The 16,610-nt window shown below is 37.6% G+C and overlaps 1 protein-coding gene and 1 pseudogene across 1 annotated transcript; both read right to left on the minus strand.

Annotated features, from left to right (window-relative positions):
- Positions 1-6,985: 6,985 nt before the first annotated feature.
- Positions 6,986-7,983, minus strand: OR51T1 (olfactory receptor family 51 subfamily T member 1). The gene has a single exon (XM_020892442.2). It carries the CDS (start codon positions 7,967-7,969, stop codon positions 6,986-6,988), a length of 984 nt encoding a protein of 327 aa, XP_020748101.2. The 5' UTR covers positions 7,970-7,983.
- Positions 7,984-14,921: 6,938 nt separating this feature from the next.
- Positions 14,922-15,876, minus strand: LOC110136634 (olfactory receptor 51H1-like; annotated as a pseudogene).
- Positions 15,877-16,610: the final 734 nt, after the last annotated feature.

A 16,610-nucleotide genomic window follows, 5' to 3' on the forward strand; every position in this document is an offset into this window, starting at 1 on the left:
TCTGCCTGCCAATTCAGGAGACACAGAGGAGACGTGGGTTTGATTCCTGGATCAGGAAGATCCCCTGGAGCAGGAAATGGCAACCTCATCCCAGTATTCTTGCCTGGAAAATCCCATTGACAGAGGAGCGTGGCGGGCTATAATCTATGGGGTCACAGAGAGTCAGACACACTTGAGCATGCATGCAACCTAGAGCTGATAATAAACTCATAATATTCTTTAAGACAGAGCAGGTTTGCTTTTCTTTTACTCTAACTTACAACAGGGTTTCAAAAAGCCATATTTACTAAAAGAAAACAGAGGGGCAGTTCTGCTATTAGTAAGAAATAGGAAAGCTATTAATAGTAGCACAGTAATTTTTAAAGCACTGATATTCTTAAATGCCTTAAAATATATGTTCTAAAATAATTATTTTAATGATTTTAGATCCTTGGTATCTTAGTATTTGGTATTTGGCATGTTCAATTATACTAAGAATGCTAGAAATAATTTTGAGCTAACAGGAAAAATGACATATTAGACATATGTTGAGGAATATAAAATAATATTCATGCATATATAGTTCCACTTTTAAAAAGGTAAATAGCCAACTAAGAATGATTGGTTACCTCAAATTATTTCCTATAAATTATATCATTTGGCTTTTGTTCATGTTTTACTCATGAGTATTTAGTTGGGGACAAAGATAGAAAGAATAAAATTTAGAATAAGCTAACCAACACTTAATTTGTACAGTTCAGTCAGAGAAAATTACTGTTAATAAATCTCAATGTTTTACTTCCTGAGTCAAAATCACAAATAATTAATATTATTGATGTTCCCCAAAAGCATTTTGAAGAAGTTATTCTCTAAATATTACTATAGATTTGATGTCTCCAGGTGAATTTCACTGAGTTCTTGTTGTTCAACAACTGATATTGTCTCGATGTCTATCGCTTCTTTAGGAAAATGAGGGACAACCTTTTGTACATCCTCCCAGTTTGTACTACTAAATTCTCTGAGGACCCTAACAGTTTCCAATTATGTTATGTTTATTAGTTTGCATGTCTGCCTCTCTTTCTTGTAATTCATTTGTTTAAAATAACTGCATACATCACACTGATTGGCATATCTCCAGCACTTGTATGGTGTATGGAAATGATATTTGAATAGTAGTCTGACACATTTCTCAATTCTCATCTCAACACATTTTATCGCTGAACAACAGCAGTAAAATCTTTTAACAATTCAGAATATGATGATAAACTTCAGGCATACAGAATATCTGGAATGATAGAAAACTTATTGCCAAAATCATTAAGGAATAACTATACATTTTAGGTTAAAGAAGCTGCCCTAAAAAACAATCAATGTTCTGTTTAACAAGAAAGAGCAAATACATTGTCATGAAAAACATGAGAAAGAATACTTATTCTCTTTTTAGTGTTTACCGTCAACTCAGATTTTCAAATATTTACAATAACTCAAGTCATAAGATGTCAATAAATGTTTCTTGATCAGAAGAGTAAATAGATTTCGGTTTGTCCCTTTTCCTCAATGACCATACAGGTTTAATGCATTTTCAATAAAGCTCCCAGTAGCATATTTAGAAATTTACCCAATAATTCCAAAAATGGATTTATAAGATTAAATTGAAGAGTATGATAATAATAAATAAAAATTATAACAAGGCTCTTTATAATAAGAACAGCTATTACTCAGCTATAGATTCTGTGTAGTTTGGTCAATGAATCAATGGGAAAAACAAGGAAATATAAAAAACACACTTCAATATACCATACATGATATGAAAACAACATATAATTAAGGAATATCAGAGCAATATTGAAACAGGTTGACTATTCAAATAATTATGGTAGAAAAAATTAGCACATATTTAAACTGCACATGTGTTTGTGATCTTTAATCAGACACAAAAATAAGATAAATGAAGAAGTATGTTCAAAGCTAACTTTTAAATCTACTTTAATATAAGTAAATAAATTAACCTCTGGATGGGAACAATTTTCTAAAGAAATAAGAAAAATGTAAAAGCTGAAAGGAAAAGTGAAAAGCAATTAGATAGTTGAATGGCTTTTAAATCATTACAGTTTAGAAGATAATAATATGATATATGCAACGTTCACCATTTACCAAGTACCAGACTTTGGGCTAAATATTTACCTGCATTAACTCCATTAATTTTTGCAAGAGCATAGGATGGTAGATTTTATGAGTTCCCCTCTGTTATGGGGATTAATAATTTAAAGCTTTGAGCAGTTAGCTTTTCCAAGGACACAGAACTATGGTGTTAGAAACTTGAATCTACCCCAGGCAGTGTGTTTCCAGAGCCTACAAACTAACCCACTCAATTTAACAATTCACATTCTATGTGTGGTCAAATATGTATTTATAAGAATATATTTTGAGAGTTATTTTCTATGATAAAAATACCATAAAATACTAAATGTTAAATAATAGGAAGTATAATATAAACCATGATATACAAATAATATTAAATATTATTCACCCATGCAACACAGCAGTCAGAACTAAGTGGTATTTGCTAAACACTAAATTAGATGTTTAGGTGTCAGGGTCCAGCCCCAGCAGGATCCAGGGGAGCCCTCAGGATGAACAGTGTCGGTGAATGAGAGAGAGACAGTGAGACAAAGCTCGGGGCTGAGTCTGAGTTTATTTTTGCACGGCCCCTTTATACCCTTAACAACATCTTTTACACACAGGTCATCTCAAAACATTACAGCAACTTGACCTTCAACAGAAACAGGATGTCACCCACATACTTTTCGTTCACAAGAGTCTTTCTTATCATTTGGCCTTCAGGCCTGCTAACATTTTATGGCTTGCACCTGGTGTGACTTAAGCAACTTCAGTAGCCGACCCTGTTTTTCTTGTAATTAATCTATTTTCTTTCTAATAGGCATCATCTCTATGGGAACTAGATAGGATTACATTTTTACAGAACAGAAATGCGAAGGACTGCAAAAACAGCAGATATGGCACAAAACAGGCTCTTAGTCTAAAAGTTTAACTACCTGCAAGAAGTCGCCAGCTAATCTCTATCTAAAGTATTTTCTATTAGGCACATTTGTGGCTATTATATTTGTGGAGCTTTTCTCACCCCGCGGAGGGACCTATGCTTAATAGTTTCTTTTGTTAGTGTACTGTGCTTAGGATGTTTAGAACAATCATGAGCATTTTTTGCAATGAGAGCACACATTTATCAAACAAGCCAGAATGCCAGCAAAAGGGTTTGAATTGAAGCATTTCCTTCATCCCTGGCCCCTTCATAGGGTACCAGCGTCCAGGAGATTTATTAATTAGGGTTTTAAGTTGGTCTTTATTCCTCTTTACTCCTCTTTATGAAAGAGGAGCAGGAGAGCTCTCGGCAGGCAACACAAGAATCCGCAGCAGGGTGAACAAGAACAACAGCAGAAAAGGGGGGAGGATACAGGGTGAGGTAGAGGCCGAGGCCAACCTGGAGGGTCCCTTATCCTGGACGGCCTTGCCTGTCACATGACCTCGTCATGGATGGGATTCCGGATGGCCTTGCCTGTCAGGTATTTTCTTCATGACCTCGTCACGGGCGGGACCTCCCCTAATGGCTCCCGGCATTTAGGATTAAATGAAAATAAAACATAGGCCTACTCTCAAGCTTATAGTCTGGTGGTAGGGAGAACAAACAGATAATTAAATTCACTGAGTAAAGTATGGTAAGCTTAAGCATGAATGTAAGAAAGCACAAATAAAAAGAATGGCAGTTTGCCTATTTTAGTGAAGAATCAGAGGAAAGCTTCCTAAAGAAAGTTAATCTAATATAAAATATGATTTAATGGAGAATAGTGAGTAACATCAGGCAAATCTACAAGTAGAAATATATGTTGAAATAAACCCTACTACCCTGGTTCATAAATATATGTTGTGTGTGTACTATGTTGGCTTATTGAAAAGAGTTTAGGTCATAGATCATATAATATTTCTCAATGGTAGAATTGTGAATGATTTTTGTTATCTTTTAAATACTTTTCTGTATTTCCCAATATATTCACAAAATTTTAATTATATATAAATATACATATATATGACATTTATATTTTTTTTAGAAAAAAACCAAATATATTAAATGCATTGCTTGAAATAACATCAAAATGCGAAGTCATCTACTAATAACAACTACTATAAAGTACACTGATGAAAGTGTTTCAACATTGAGAAGGCAATTTTGGTATTGAGCAATTGAATTTTGAGTTGACTATGAAAAGTACTTTCGGAGGAATGAAAGACTAACACATATAGCAGGCTGCTTTATATACTGACAATCATAAAACTGGAAGAATGATTGCACATTTCTATAACTGCTCACTTAAAACATTCGGAACTCAGAATTTTTTATACTTTAGAAAGGCCCTGTAACACTTGGGGCATTATCCTGTATTCTAACACAGTTATATTACTGAAGTGAAATGTGTTAATATTCACACAATTGAAATAAATAATGTCCATAAGTATATTCACAACAGTTCATGTTAGCTTTGTTGTTTGCTGCTAATGAATTTGGGTATCAGACTTATGAAAATTAAATATATATATATATATATATATATATATATATGTATTTTTCCAGATGTTTTAAAATATATGAATTGTGAAGTGTTGTGTATCTACCAAAAAAAAAAAAAAGAAAGAAAAGGAAAAAACAATTTAGAAAGCTCTTCCAAAGAAGCAATTAAAAAGCCATTGATATTGGTAAGAACTGGTAAAGAAATGTTTGGATGGTTAGTTTAGGGTGTGGTGTGGGCTGTCTACTCTGACACTGGATGGTTTCAGAGTGATATTCTCTGCTGTAGTGTGATGCTCTTTAAAAAAAATATTTTTCTTTCTTGTTTCATAATTCTTCATTTCGGCCAGCCTTTCATAGCTGCTATACAAGCCCTCTTTCCTCTCTAGGCGTAGTAATGTCTGGACTCAAAAACATAAATATTGAAAAACATTGTTTGGTATTTTATGTCATTCCCTGGAGTCCTCAAAGAGTACTGTGTAACCTCATCTAGAACATGCCCAGTTCTGTGACAGTTTTTCTGCCTCACCCCATTCCTACAATTCTTACCTAAATTCACAAAATTCTCTTACTTAAGTCTCTTTCCTTAAGATTTTTTTTTTTTTTTTTTGCTTACTAATAGGCTGCCTGACTAATAAAAATATCTTCCATTCTTAACCCTTTTTTTCTGTGATAAGGTATAGATATTTCATGTATTACATGAAATACATGTATTTCATAAAGCAGAGTCACAGGGTTGTTAGCACTTGAGCTGAACAGAAAGCTGAAGCAAACATACCAGAATTTGGGAGTGGGGTTCACTGTCTGGTTTTCCAGGCAAGAATACCAGAGTGGGTTGCTATTTCCTTCTCAGTGGACCACGTTTTGTCAGAACTCTTCACTATGACCTGTCCATCTTGGTGGCCTGCACAGCATAGCTCATAGCTTCATTGAGTTATGCAAGCCCCCATCACCACAACAATGCTGCGATCCATGAAGTTACAATACTTTGGCCACCTGGTGTGAAGAACTGACTCATTGAAAAAGACCCTGATGCTGGGGGGAAATGAAGGCAAAAGGAGAAGGGGATGGCAGAGGATGAGATGGTTAGATAGCATTACTGACTCAATGGACATGAATTTGAGCAAACTCTGAGAGATAGTGGAGGACAGAGGAGCCTGGCATGCTGCAGTCCATGGAGTCACAAAGAGTCAGACATGACTTAGAGATTAAACAACAACTCCCTGTCTGCTAGAAATAGGAAGCTGGCTTAGAGGGAGGAGATAAGTGGCTTAGATCAGAATATCTGTTTGGTCCATTGAGCTTACACATAAATTTCTGAGTAGAATTAAAATTTCATCACCCTTTGTGTGAAACAAAAGTTAGGAGAATTCTCCCAATATCCTGTTAACCCTGTACTGAGGCTACTTTTTCAGAAAATAAATATTGTTAATAGAGGTAATTCACAATTGTCATATTAAAAAGCATCAAAACCACTGTGCAATCCTATGGTAACAAGTACACAAAAAGGTCAAGGAGCCTAATAGCTAGGGGGAAAATTAACAACTCAACAAACCAGGGCGAATAGAGAAAAATTTCAGTCCTGAGGCACAGTGGAGACACTGAAGAGGGGCATAGAATCAGAATCAGAACTGTATTAGACTGTCAAGGCCATGGGAAAAATAATAGAAGGTGATGTGTGATTTTATAAATTTCACTCATTGGAGGTGTAACAAATGAAATTACAAATTTCTATGTGTGAACATTTGCACACACATGTGACTCTTCTGTTTACCAGCTTTACCAAAAAATCTTCAATTCCCACTGGGAAATTTGACCACAGAAATAAATGGTTTTGTTCAGCTGAATGAAAAATAAAATTATTGTCATTTGTTTTGGTCCTAAGAATTATCATTTTTAAGCAGATAATTAAATTGTTTAACTGGATGGACTAAGATGACTTCACTCTGTGTGCATTTAGCCTGTCTGTGCTTTTAATATGCACAAAAGTCCACATAGTAGTTTTAAATGTTTGAGGGCTGTGCTGTGCTGTACTTAGTCACTCAGTCCTGTCTGACTCTTTGCCACCCCGTGGACTGTAGCCCACCAGGCTCCTCTGTCCATGGGGATTCTCCAGGAAAGAATACTGGAGTGGGTTGCCATGCCCTCCTCCAGGGGATCTTCCCAACCCAGGGATCAAACCAGGTCTCCCACATTGCAGGCAGATTCTTTGCCAACTGAGCTACCAGGAAAGCCCCAAATGTTTGAGGGACTAATACACAATTAATGTTTGCTTGTTTGAACTCTTTGATAAATTTAGGGGATTCTTGTCTTCCTACTTCTATAATTTAACTGAAATTGTCTTAGTAATTGCAGTGCCTGAGGATGACATGGATATAAATCCCTCTCCTACTTAAATATACTTTATGTACTGAAAATTTCTCCCCTTCAGTCCCACGATTCTCTAAGACCCCTCACATTACGGCTCCATGAACCTTTAGTTTGAAATAGCTGGAGCATAGCCTGGCGGATCGCCCTGGTCTTCAAGCTGTAAATTATAGGGTTCAGTACAGGTGGTAAGATCAAATAAACATTGGCCAAAATGCTACAGATCACCCTCGGAGTAGAGCTAAGGAGGCGATGTGTAAAGGACAGGCTGATCATTGGCACATAGAAAATAGTGACAGCACAGATGTGACACACACAAGTATTGAGAGCTTTCTTTTGTTTCTTGGGGGCCACAATACTCAGGACAGCACGAATTATCAGGACATAGGAGACAAGAATGAACAGTAAGTCAGTACCAGTCATGTAGAGCTGAAGAAACAAGCCCAAAAAGCTGTTGATCCAGGGGTTGGAATATGTATCTCTGATTATATCTGGGTGATAACAAAATGGATGGGAAAGCTCCTTTCTTTCCTGGAAAGATACACTCTTCAAGGCTAGAAGCATGGGAAAGATGAAAATAAGTTGCCGTACACATATGAATAGTCCGATCACCATGATCATCCTGTCTTTGAGGACAGTGGCATATTTCAGTGGGTTACAGATAGCCATGAAGCGGTCAAAAGCCATAACTGCCAGCACAGAGGACTCCAGGAAGGAGAAAGCATGTACAAAGAACATTTGAATGAGGCAAGCTTTAAGGCTGATCTCCCGGGCATGAAACCAGAGAACCCCAAGCACAGTGGGGAGGGTGGTGATGGTCAGACACAAATCAGCAGCTGACAGCATGAAGAGGAAATAGTACATGGGCTTGTGGAGACGCTGCTCAACAGAGATGACAAACAGGATCAGGCTATTTCCCCAGACAGCAATGATGTAGAGACAGCAGACAGGGATGGAGATCCAGACATGAGCGAGCTCCAGCCCAGGGAATGCAGTGAGGAGGAAGGTTGAAGGGGAGGATGTGGTGTTATTGAAAATCATCATGATGGGTTGAGGACACGCCCTGAAAAAAAAAGATAACAATAATAGTATTTGTCATATTGATCCTTTTTCAAGCACTAACTCTTCTATAAACTCTTCCCAAATTGCACAAGTGTCTCTGTATTCAAAACCTCCAATTTGATTATGATACCTACCACATAATTCTACAGTATCTTAATTTTTTCTTATCAGACCTGGCCCTATTTTTCTTTCTCTACCATCTCCCAATTAAAACCATCTATCTCTCTAGGTTCATCCCACCCTATCGCCCAGACCAGCCCTGACTTGAAGTAGGAAATACTTATAGACTTATGTCACACACATGCACACATACCAACAAAACAACAACTGCGATTACAACTGTTGGGTCTTAGTATTAAATCTCCAAGCTGGGACTTCTCTGGTGGTCCAGCAGTTAAGACTATGAGCTTCTGCTGCAGGAACAGTGGGTTCTATTCCTGGTTGGGGAACTAAGATCCCACATGCTGTGTGGTGCATCAAAAAAAAAATTCTCCAAGCTATATGAGTTTTTACAGAAATAATGGAGAAGTGCTTAAGGGCAGTTCTTAAGGACACCTGTGAAAACATACTTCATAATGTTCTTGCTGGAAGATGGGCTAGGATTTTATATCCAAAAATACCCTTGTACCTGAATTATTAGCCATTCTCTCCTAGTAGACTCTATTAGAAATGTCCTTTAGGTATCAGAGCTTCTGTATTTTTTTTTCCTTTAATGGAGTAGCTTCCTTAATTCCTCTCTCCTCTACTCCACATCATATTGTGCTCTAATTCTGTTTCTCTGTATCCTTTTCCTAGTCTACTGAAATAACAAGACCTTGTCTTCCTTTTCTCCAAGCTCACACTTTAGTACTTCTTTCGACTCCTTCCCATAGGTGTCTACCATGTAACTTGTAACTAACTCACTATGAGTAGTTGGCCCTAATGAATCCTGTGAAAATGTTCAAATAATATTGTAGAATACATGATTTTAAGCATCCTAATCTAGAGATAGTGGATAAGGCCAGACAAAATACTTGTATAAAAAAATGTGAGAGGCCCTCAGCAAAATGAGATGAATGACTGTAAAAAGCATTAATGGAATTTAAGTAGGGACTAAGAGCTTAAAGAGAGACACTCAGAGACAGACAGGATGAGGTGCTGTCATAAACTGGAATATCAGGTAGCTCACTGAGAAAGCCCATAGAGTAACAGCTGCAAACACACACACACACACACACACACACACAGATGATGTCATAAGGAAGGCAGAATCTGTAATTGATATTTAAGACAAGCTTTGCAATTCTATTTAGGACTGCTTCAATGAGCACTACTGTCATTGCTCATTTTAATTTTTTACTTGGGACATTTAGTTATCAAGGAAAAAAAACAAAAAGGAATGATATACCTAGCCTAACCATTGTGTAGATATAGCCAATCATAATATTCTTACTCTTATTTTTCAACTAGTCTAGGCTTTCTGTACCAGTGACAGAGTAGATACAAGGGATTTGTGAGTAGCAGATCCTTCCAGTTGTTTTACAAAGATAAATGAGGGATTGCTGGTTATTTTCTTCCCATCCTTCAATCTATTCTAGATGGTTACAGATAAAATTACATGTTACACCAAAGGAAAAAAATTAATTGCCTTTTATGCTACAATATTTAGTATTGTTATACTTGATTGAGAATAAAACACAAAGAATCGGGAAGACCAGTGACAACTTCTTTTCAATTTGATGAGCAAAGATTAAAAGTGAATTCATTTTCTGTGATAACCACCCTGGAATCTCTCTGCAATAAAGTCTCTCGATCTACTAACAGTCTTTCAACAGTGCTTTACATATGCTTTTTGTTACATTAATATTCTATTGGTTGATCACATTTCTTTCTTCCTCTAAAATTCTGGCTCTCTGGACATAAAACGTTTATGTGTTCATCTTTATGTTTTCTCCAGAGACAAAGCAAGATGATAAAAGTTCAGATAAACTAGGTTTCATTAGGTGTATTAACAGGTGGATAGATAGATAATATATAGATAAAGACTAGATTAGAGAAATACAAATTGAGACTGGAAGCTTTGAGGGCAAATTGTTTCCATAGATATGGGGAGCATAGGGAGAGTAATTAATCCTCTTATTGATTGGGAGAAAAAGGAGGGTAAGTTAAGAGAAAAGGAAAAGAATTAAAGTCTTTTATATGTGTCACCATTTGCTAGCCAATTTACATGTAATTTTATATAATACCAGGAAAAATTGATACAGATGTTTATTCTTCTACTTTAGAGAAAGGAAATGAAACTGACAAGGTAAAATTATACATAAACATTCAGAATTCAAAGCCAAATTTACTAACTTCAAAATCCATTAAACCATTTTTTATTAAACCATAGACCATTTGAGAAATCAGGCTTATGAGAGAAGTTAGACAGTTGAACACTGTGATATTCTTCCTTGAAAATGAAAGAACAGTTTCTATTATACACTAGTATGTGACTTAGAGGAAGTATAGAGATGAGAAATAAGGAAAACACAGAACAATGTCCTTATGGCTTATTTAAAGAATATTTGTGGAATCATTCAGTTTATAGAAAAATATGCGTGGGTGTCCACATATATTTGTATTGTATATACCTCCACATGCTGGTGGATGTAGAGAGGAGTTTTAGAATGGGAATGTAATCAAAAGATGACAAAAAAATCAGATATCAATTATCTTCTCTTATTTGAACTGTATCTCATAAAGGACAAAAAGATAATATGGAATGATATGAGGGGTTAGGAGGAAAGGAGACTAATTTCAGTTCATTATGCTACTGGAAAAATTGTTTCCAATGGGATAGGGATATGTAGGCAGGAGAAGGAGAAGGCTTTCTCTCCAGCTCACGTAAGCCCATGCACTCTGGAACAAGTTATAGGACAAAGTTCAGTACCTAGTTTTGTCAAGATTTTCTCCATACTATCTACTAACCAGAAGAGTAGTCTAGAGTATAGCACCAGTTGTCCACCTGACTGGTCAGGTGGAAGGTAACATCTATCAATTCACATACAGAAAGCTAGATTGAATGAATTGTATAAGATCCACCCGACTAAATAATGTAGTGATCCAAAGGACAGCATCACTGCTTACTGGCATCAGTAAAGTATAGACCAATCCCCACCTTCTTCTACTCGTTTCTCTACACTGAAATCTATTCTTTCCACCATCTGGAACCCTGTCGTGACAGATCTAAGACATATTAACCTGAAACTTCGCCTCCACTTCTCTGTACCACTTTATGGTTGGATCTTCCATTTGACTCAATAATAAGATATAGTTGATATCAGTAAGTTACATATGCAAGCACCATCTCCCTTTTTCTGCCTCAAGTGTGAGTTTCTCAAAGGTTTGGAAATGCCTGATTTTCTTCTCTTAGCGCTAGCTACATAAAGGAGGGTATGGAATAGCATAAAACTTTAATGATTGTTGACTGATTTCTAAATGATCTTGACCACAGGCAGAGAGTTATGAGATCTATCCCTTTTTATCTTCCTTCCTCCCATTCCCTCATGTCCTTCATTTTCCTGTCTCAATTTCTGCAAGGCTACATCACACCCCTCTGTTTCTTCATCCTACCTTATTTATAGTTTCCATCACTTCATATGATCTTCTCTTTTCCTCTTTCTCCTAGCATTTCTCACTTTTTAATCCCTTCCCTTCTGTTCCTACCCACTAAGGCATTCTTCTTACCTGCTCAAGTCATCAGGAAATAGCACCAACTTCTCTTCAGTTCCACCACAGAGCAGGGACTGAGCCAGCTCCCAAAAGTGGGGGATTTATAGGAAGATTAGTAGAGTCACAAGGCAACAGAGGGCTGGTGAACAAACTGGTTGGATCAAGAGTTATGGTGCCCATAAGACTATGTTCCTCTCCAACAGCTCAGACACATCTCCCTGACACAGCTTCCAACCCTGCTCCCAGGCCCAAGCAAATCCCATATATCAGGGGCTGTAAGCAAAGCCCTGGCCCTGGGGGCTGACATTAATGGGTGTCTTCAAAATCTGCCTGCCTGGGTCAGAAAAATGCAACCATTCCTCTTCACCCTGCCTTAGGCTACAGATCCTTAGCCCGGGATGCTCCCTGATGTCAGAACAGGCTCAGGAGAGTGCAGAGAGAGTCATCCCTATGTTCTCAGCTCCAATATGTACTCTAACAAATCTTGTTGTCCTCCTTGTCATTCCTATGTTCCTCTTCTTACTCAGGATCCCTTTGTAAGAAGCCATCTTATTAACTGAATCACATCTGCAGCCCACCTACCCTTCTAAGCATAATTAAACTAGTATTTGATGAGCTCATAACACTTGCCAAAAATCACACTAACCCTTGAAACACATTGTTGTATTTATTTATTATCTTGCTTATAGGTTAAGTATTATTCTCCATTATTCCATAGTTGAGGAAATTGAAACTCAAAGAGGTTTTGGATAACTGTAAAAGTTAGCTAGTTACAGAACTGGTATTCACCCATGTCTATCTTACTCTAAAGCTGTTAATCTTAAACAATATGCTATACTGCCTTCTTTGGTCAACCGCTTGCACTGATATTTCAGAAAATGTGATTGTAATACATGGTTCTCGATCTATCCATTCTATAGATTGCTTGGTTCTCAACTATGTGCTTATAGCTCATTTTAGCCTCATTTTGACAAGAATCTGTCTCTCCATAGTAGCCAGTAAATTAATAATTCTTACCATATCTAATGGGCTTCCCAGGTGGTGCTAGTGGTAAAGAACCCACCTGCCAATGCAGGAGACTTAAGAGACATGGGTTCAATCCCTGGGTCAGGAAGATCCCCTGGAGGAGGGCATGGCAACCCACTTCTTGCCTGGACAATTCCATGGATGGTGGAGGCCGGTGGGCTACAGTCCATAGGGTCCCTAAGAGTCAGACACAACTGAAGCGACTTAGCATGTGTGCACCATTTCTAATAATCCTTGACTTTTTATCCTTCTTGAAACATTTTTCCAACCATGTCTCATTATATTGTAGCCAGAGACACTGGGCAAAAATGGAGATACCTATCCTAATGTATATCTAGGGAGATTAAGTTATAGCATAAACTTTTTATACAGCAAGTAATGTTTAGATTTATATGTAAATACCATCCTTTCCCACTGGCTCTTCTCAGCAAAAATGAGTGATTCTGTAAATCTCAAATGAGACTTACTAAAATTAAATGAGACAGAGAAGTTAGTCAGCATGAAATCAATCTTGATAAAATAGAGTTTTCATTCATTCATTAATTCACAAAGGGCATATCTTATTAACTATATTAAGTACATACTTGAGATAGACAGATGTAGAATAAAAAGGGTCTCTTATGGTATGGTTCTTATGAAGTATGTAGACTAGCAGGAACACAATGCTATTAGGTAATTAGAGCACATATACTGTGAGAAACTCTAACATAATAAAGGGCATGTCAGAAAAGTCTTCAGGACAGAAATAAAGTTGAAATTTATATCAAAAATTTATACAGAGTTCCCTATTATTCTAACTCACTGAATTCATCATACTTTATACTTGCTATTTTATTTTTAGTATATTTCTCTCCTGCTTCCAACCCATTATATACGCCTACACTATTTTTATGAAATATATTTATAGAACATATAAATAAACACTAAAAACAAAAGAAGACATATCCTATATGCAACAATGTATGTCAGCATGATTACAATGGAGCAAAAACAATCTGAGAGTTTTTCTTAACTAAGTTGTTAAAGATTGGCATGCAATGGGATACTAGTCAGCAATAAAGAGAAATAAACTACAAAGACCCACAACAACATGTTCAGTTCAGTTCAATTCAGTCACTCAGTCATGTCTGACTCTTTGCAACCCCATGAATCGCAGCACGCCAGGCCTCCCTGTCCATCACCAACTCCTGGAGTTTACTCAAACTCATGTCCATTGAGTCAGTGATGCCATCCAACCATCTCATCCTGTCGTCCCCTTCTCCTCCTGCCCTCAATCTTTCCCAGCATCAGGGTCTTTTCAAATGAGTCAACTTTTCACATGAGGTGGCCAAAGTATCGGAGTTTCAGCTTCAGCATCAGTCCTTCCAATCAACACTCAGGACTGATCTCCTTTAGTATGGACTGGTTGGATCTCCTTGCAGTCCAAGGGGCTCTCAAGAATCTTCTCCAACACCACAGTTCAAAAGCATCAATTCTTCACAGTCCAACTCTTCACAGCTTTCTTCACAGTCCAACTCTCACATCCACACATGACCACTGGCTAAACCATAGCCTTGACTAGATGGACCTTTGTTGGAAACAACATGACTGAATCTCAAATGCATTACACTATGAAGCCAGACATGGAAGATTATGTGGGCCATGGCATTCTGGGAAAACAAGAATTATATGCATGGAAACAAATTAGAGCTTGTCAGGGTTGGGCATGGGTAGAGGGGTTGACTAAAGGGGCAGCATGTGGTAATTTGAGAGAGTGATATAATTTTTCTGTATCTAGGTGTCCGTGGTGGTTACATGACTATGCATCTGTGAAAACTTAACAGGACTATATACCAAAACCAGTACATTTTATTGTATATAAATATTGAAAAGTTGCTATACACCATTTTGAGAAAGAAATGTTCATATTTGTATCAAGTTAAATTTTTGCTTTCATCAAAACTATTATGCAATGGCATATAAAAACCTATTAGATGCTTCTCACCACATGTGACTATTTAAATCTTCATTTCAATTTATTAGAATTGAATATAATTAAAAAATTCAGTTCCTCGGTTGCACAAGCTAAGTTTCCGGTGCTCAATAGCCATGTGTGGCTAGTGGTTACTATATTAACAACAGATATTTAGAACATTTAATGTCAGTGCAGGAATTCCTATTGGACAGTGCTGTACTTGATCCTCTTCTCTGACTAGATTGTGTTTGCACAGAAGTCCTAAGAGCCCACCCTGTCTCCAGGGAACACTTGGACAATCCACTGATGGATCTGCTTGGTGCTAACACTGTATACAGTCAGACTGAGCACAGAAGGCAGTGGCAGGTAGGTACTGGCCATGACCATGTGTACTACAGGGGACAAATGCCTCCCAAAGCAGTGACTCACAGTCATGCCAATGAGAGGTCCATAGAAGAGCAGCATGGCACAGATATGAGAGAGGCAGGTATTGAGAGCCTTGAGTCTCTCTTCCCAGGAAGCAATGCCCAAAACTGCCTGGAAGATTAGAAAGTAAGAGGCCAAGCGGATCAAGGCATCTAGCACAATGATGAAGATCACCGCCAGGGGGCCGTAGATGCTGTTGACACGGGTGTCAGCACAGGCAAGCCTCATGGCACCCTGATGGAGGCAGTATGCATGGGAGAGGGTGTTGGAGTGGCAGAAAGGTAACCTTTTGATGAGGAAAGGCACAGGAAGCACAGTCCCCACACTCCACAGCAAGACTGCTGCTCCAATCCTGCCGATGAGTCCATGAGTGAGAATGGTAGCTTAGTGCAAAGGAAAGCAAAAAGCCATAAAGCGATCAAAGGCCATGGCCGCCAGAACACCTGATTCCACTCCCCCTAAGGTGTGGATGAAGAACACTTGAGTGATGCAGACATCAAGGGTTACTGAGCACCCAGCTAAGCCAGTGAACGCTGATCATGGTGGGCATGGAAGACAATGAAAGGCTGAGGTCACTGGCAAGTAGCGTTGCCAGAAAATAATACATGGGCTCATGGAGGTGTTGTTCAACTTTGATGACAGCTAGGATGGTGACATTACCCAGGAATGTGAAACTGTAAAGAAGACAGAGGGACAGGGCCAACCAGAAGTCCTCTGGAATTCCTGGAATCCCAGTAAGGATGAAGGTCTGACGGTTATTAATAGTTTGGTTGAATGACAGGATTTTGGATCAAAGCTTTGACTAGGCAAAAAGAGAAGAACTCATTAAGCCAATCAGCTTCAATTAGAATCACTGACAGTAAGTTTTGAGATGGTAACCATGAGAGGCAGTGACAAATATTTCATGTTCAAAGTCTGATACAGAAACTGATATCCCCACCCCCATGAAGCAACTCTATTACTGACCACCATATGCTAAAATATCTAAGAGAACAACAAAAAAATCTTTAATCAACACCTAAGCTAATTGCAATACAATTCACCTAAAAATATGCAGTCATTGCTTGTCTCCTTCCTAAGGAAAAAATGATACTATACATTTATCTGGGCCATAAAAATTGATGCAAATAACCAGAAAAGAAATATTATCAGACACAAACAAGACATAAGGACTGTTCATGAACACATATATAAAGACCTGTATGTATCTTAATTAAGATCTTAAATTGTTGTGATTTAGACAAAATCATCATTGAGACTCAAGTTTTGTACTTGCATGATGTGGGACAGAATAAGAAAAATAGTCTCCAAGGACTAAACTCCTGACTGTCTGCATTCCTAGTAGTGTATGGATACTAAAAGGATCTTAGATTATAGCAGGTGATGAAGGAAGAAATTACTTGGCTTTCCAAGGAATTTTATAAGGACCCACTATGATAGACAGAATAATAATCTCTAAGGATGTTCACCTCCTAATTCTTGAAACCTGTGAATATAGTGACTTGCATGGCAAAAGAAACTTTG

The sequence above is a fragment of the Odocoileus virginianus genome, unplaced genomic scaffold (genome assembly GCF_023699985.2).
Source record: "Odocoileus virginianus isolate 20LAN1187 ecotype Illinois unplaced genomic scaffold, Ovbor_1.2 Unplaced_Contig_30, whole genome shotgun sequence".
NCBI lineage: Eukaryota > Metazoa > Chordata > Mammalia > Artiodactyla > Cervidae > Odocoileus > Odocoileus virginianus.

Excerpts from the sequence above, each read along its gene's own strand:
- OR51T1 (XM_020892442.2), bottom strand. The coding sequence starts at position 7,969 with ATGATGATTTTCAATAACACCACATCCTCCCCTTCAACCTTCCTCCTC.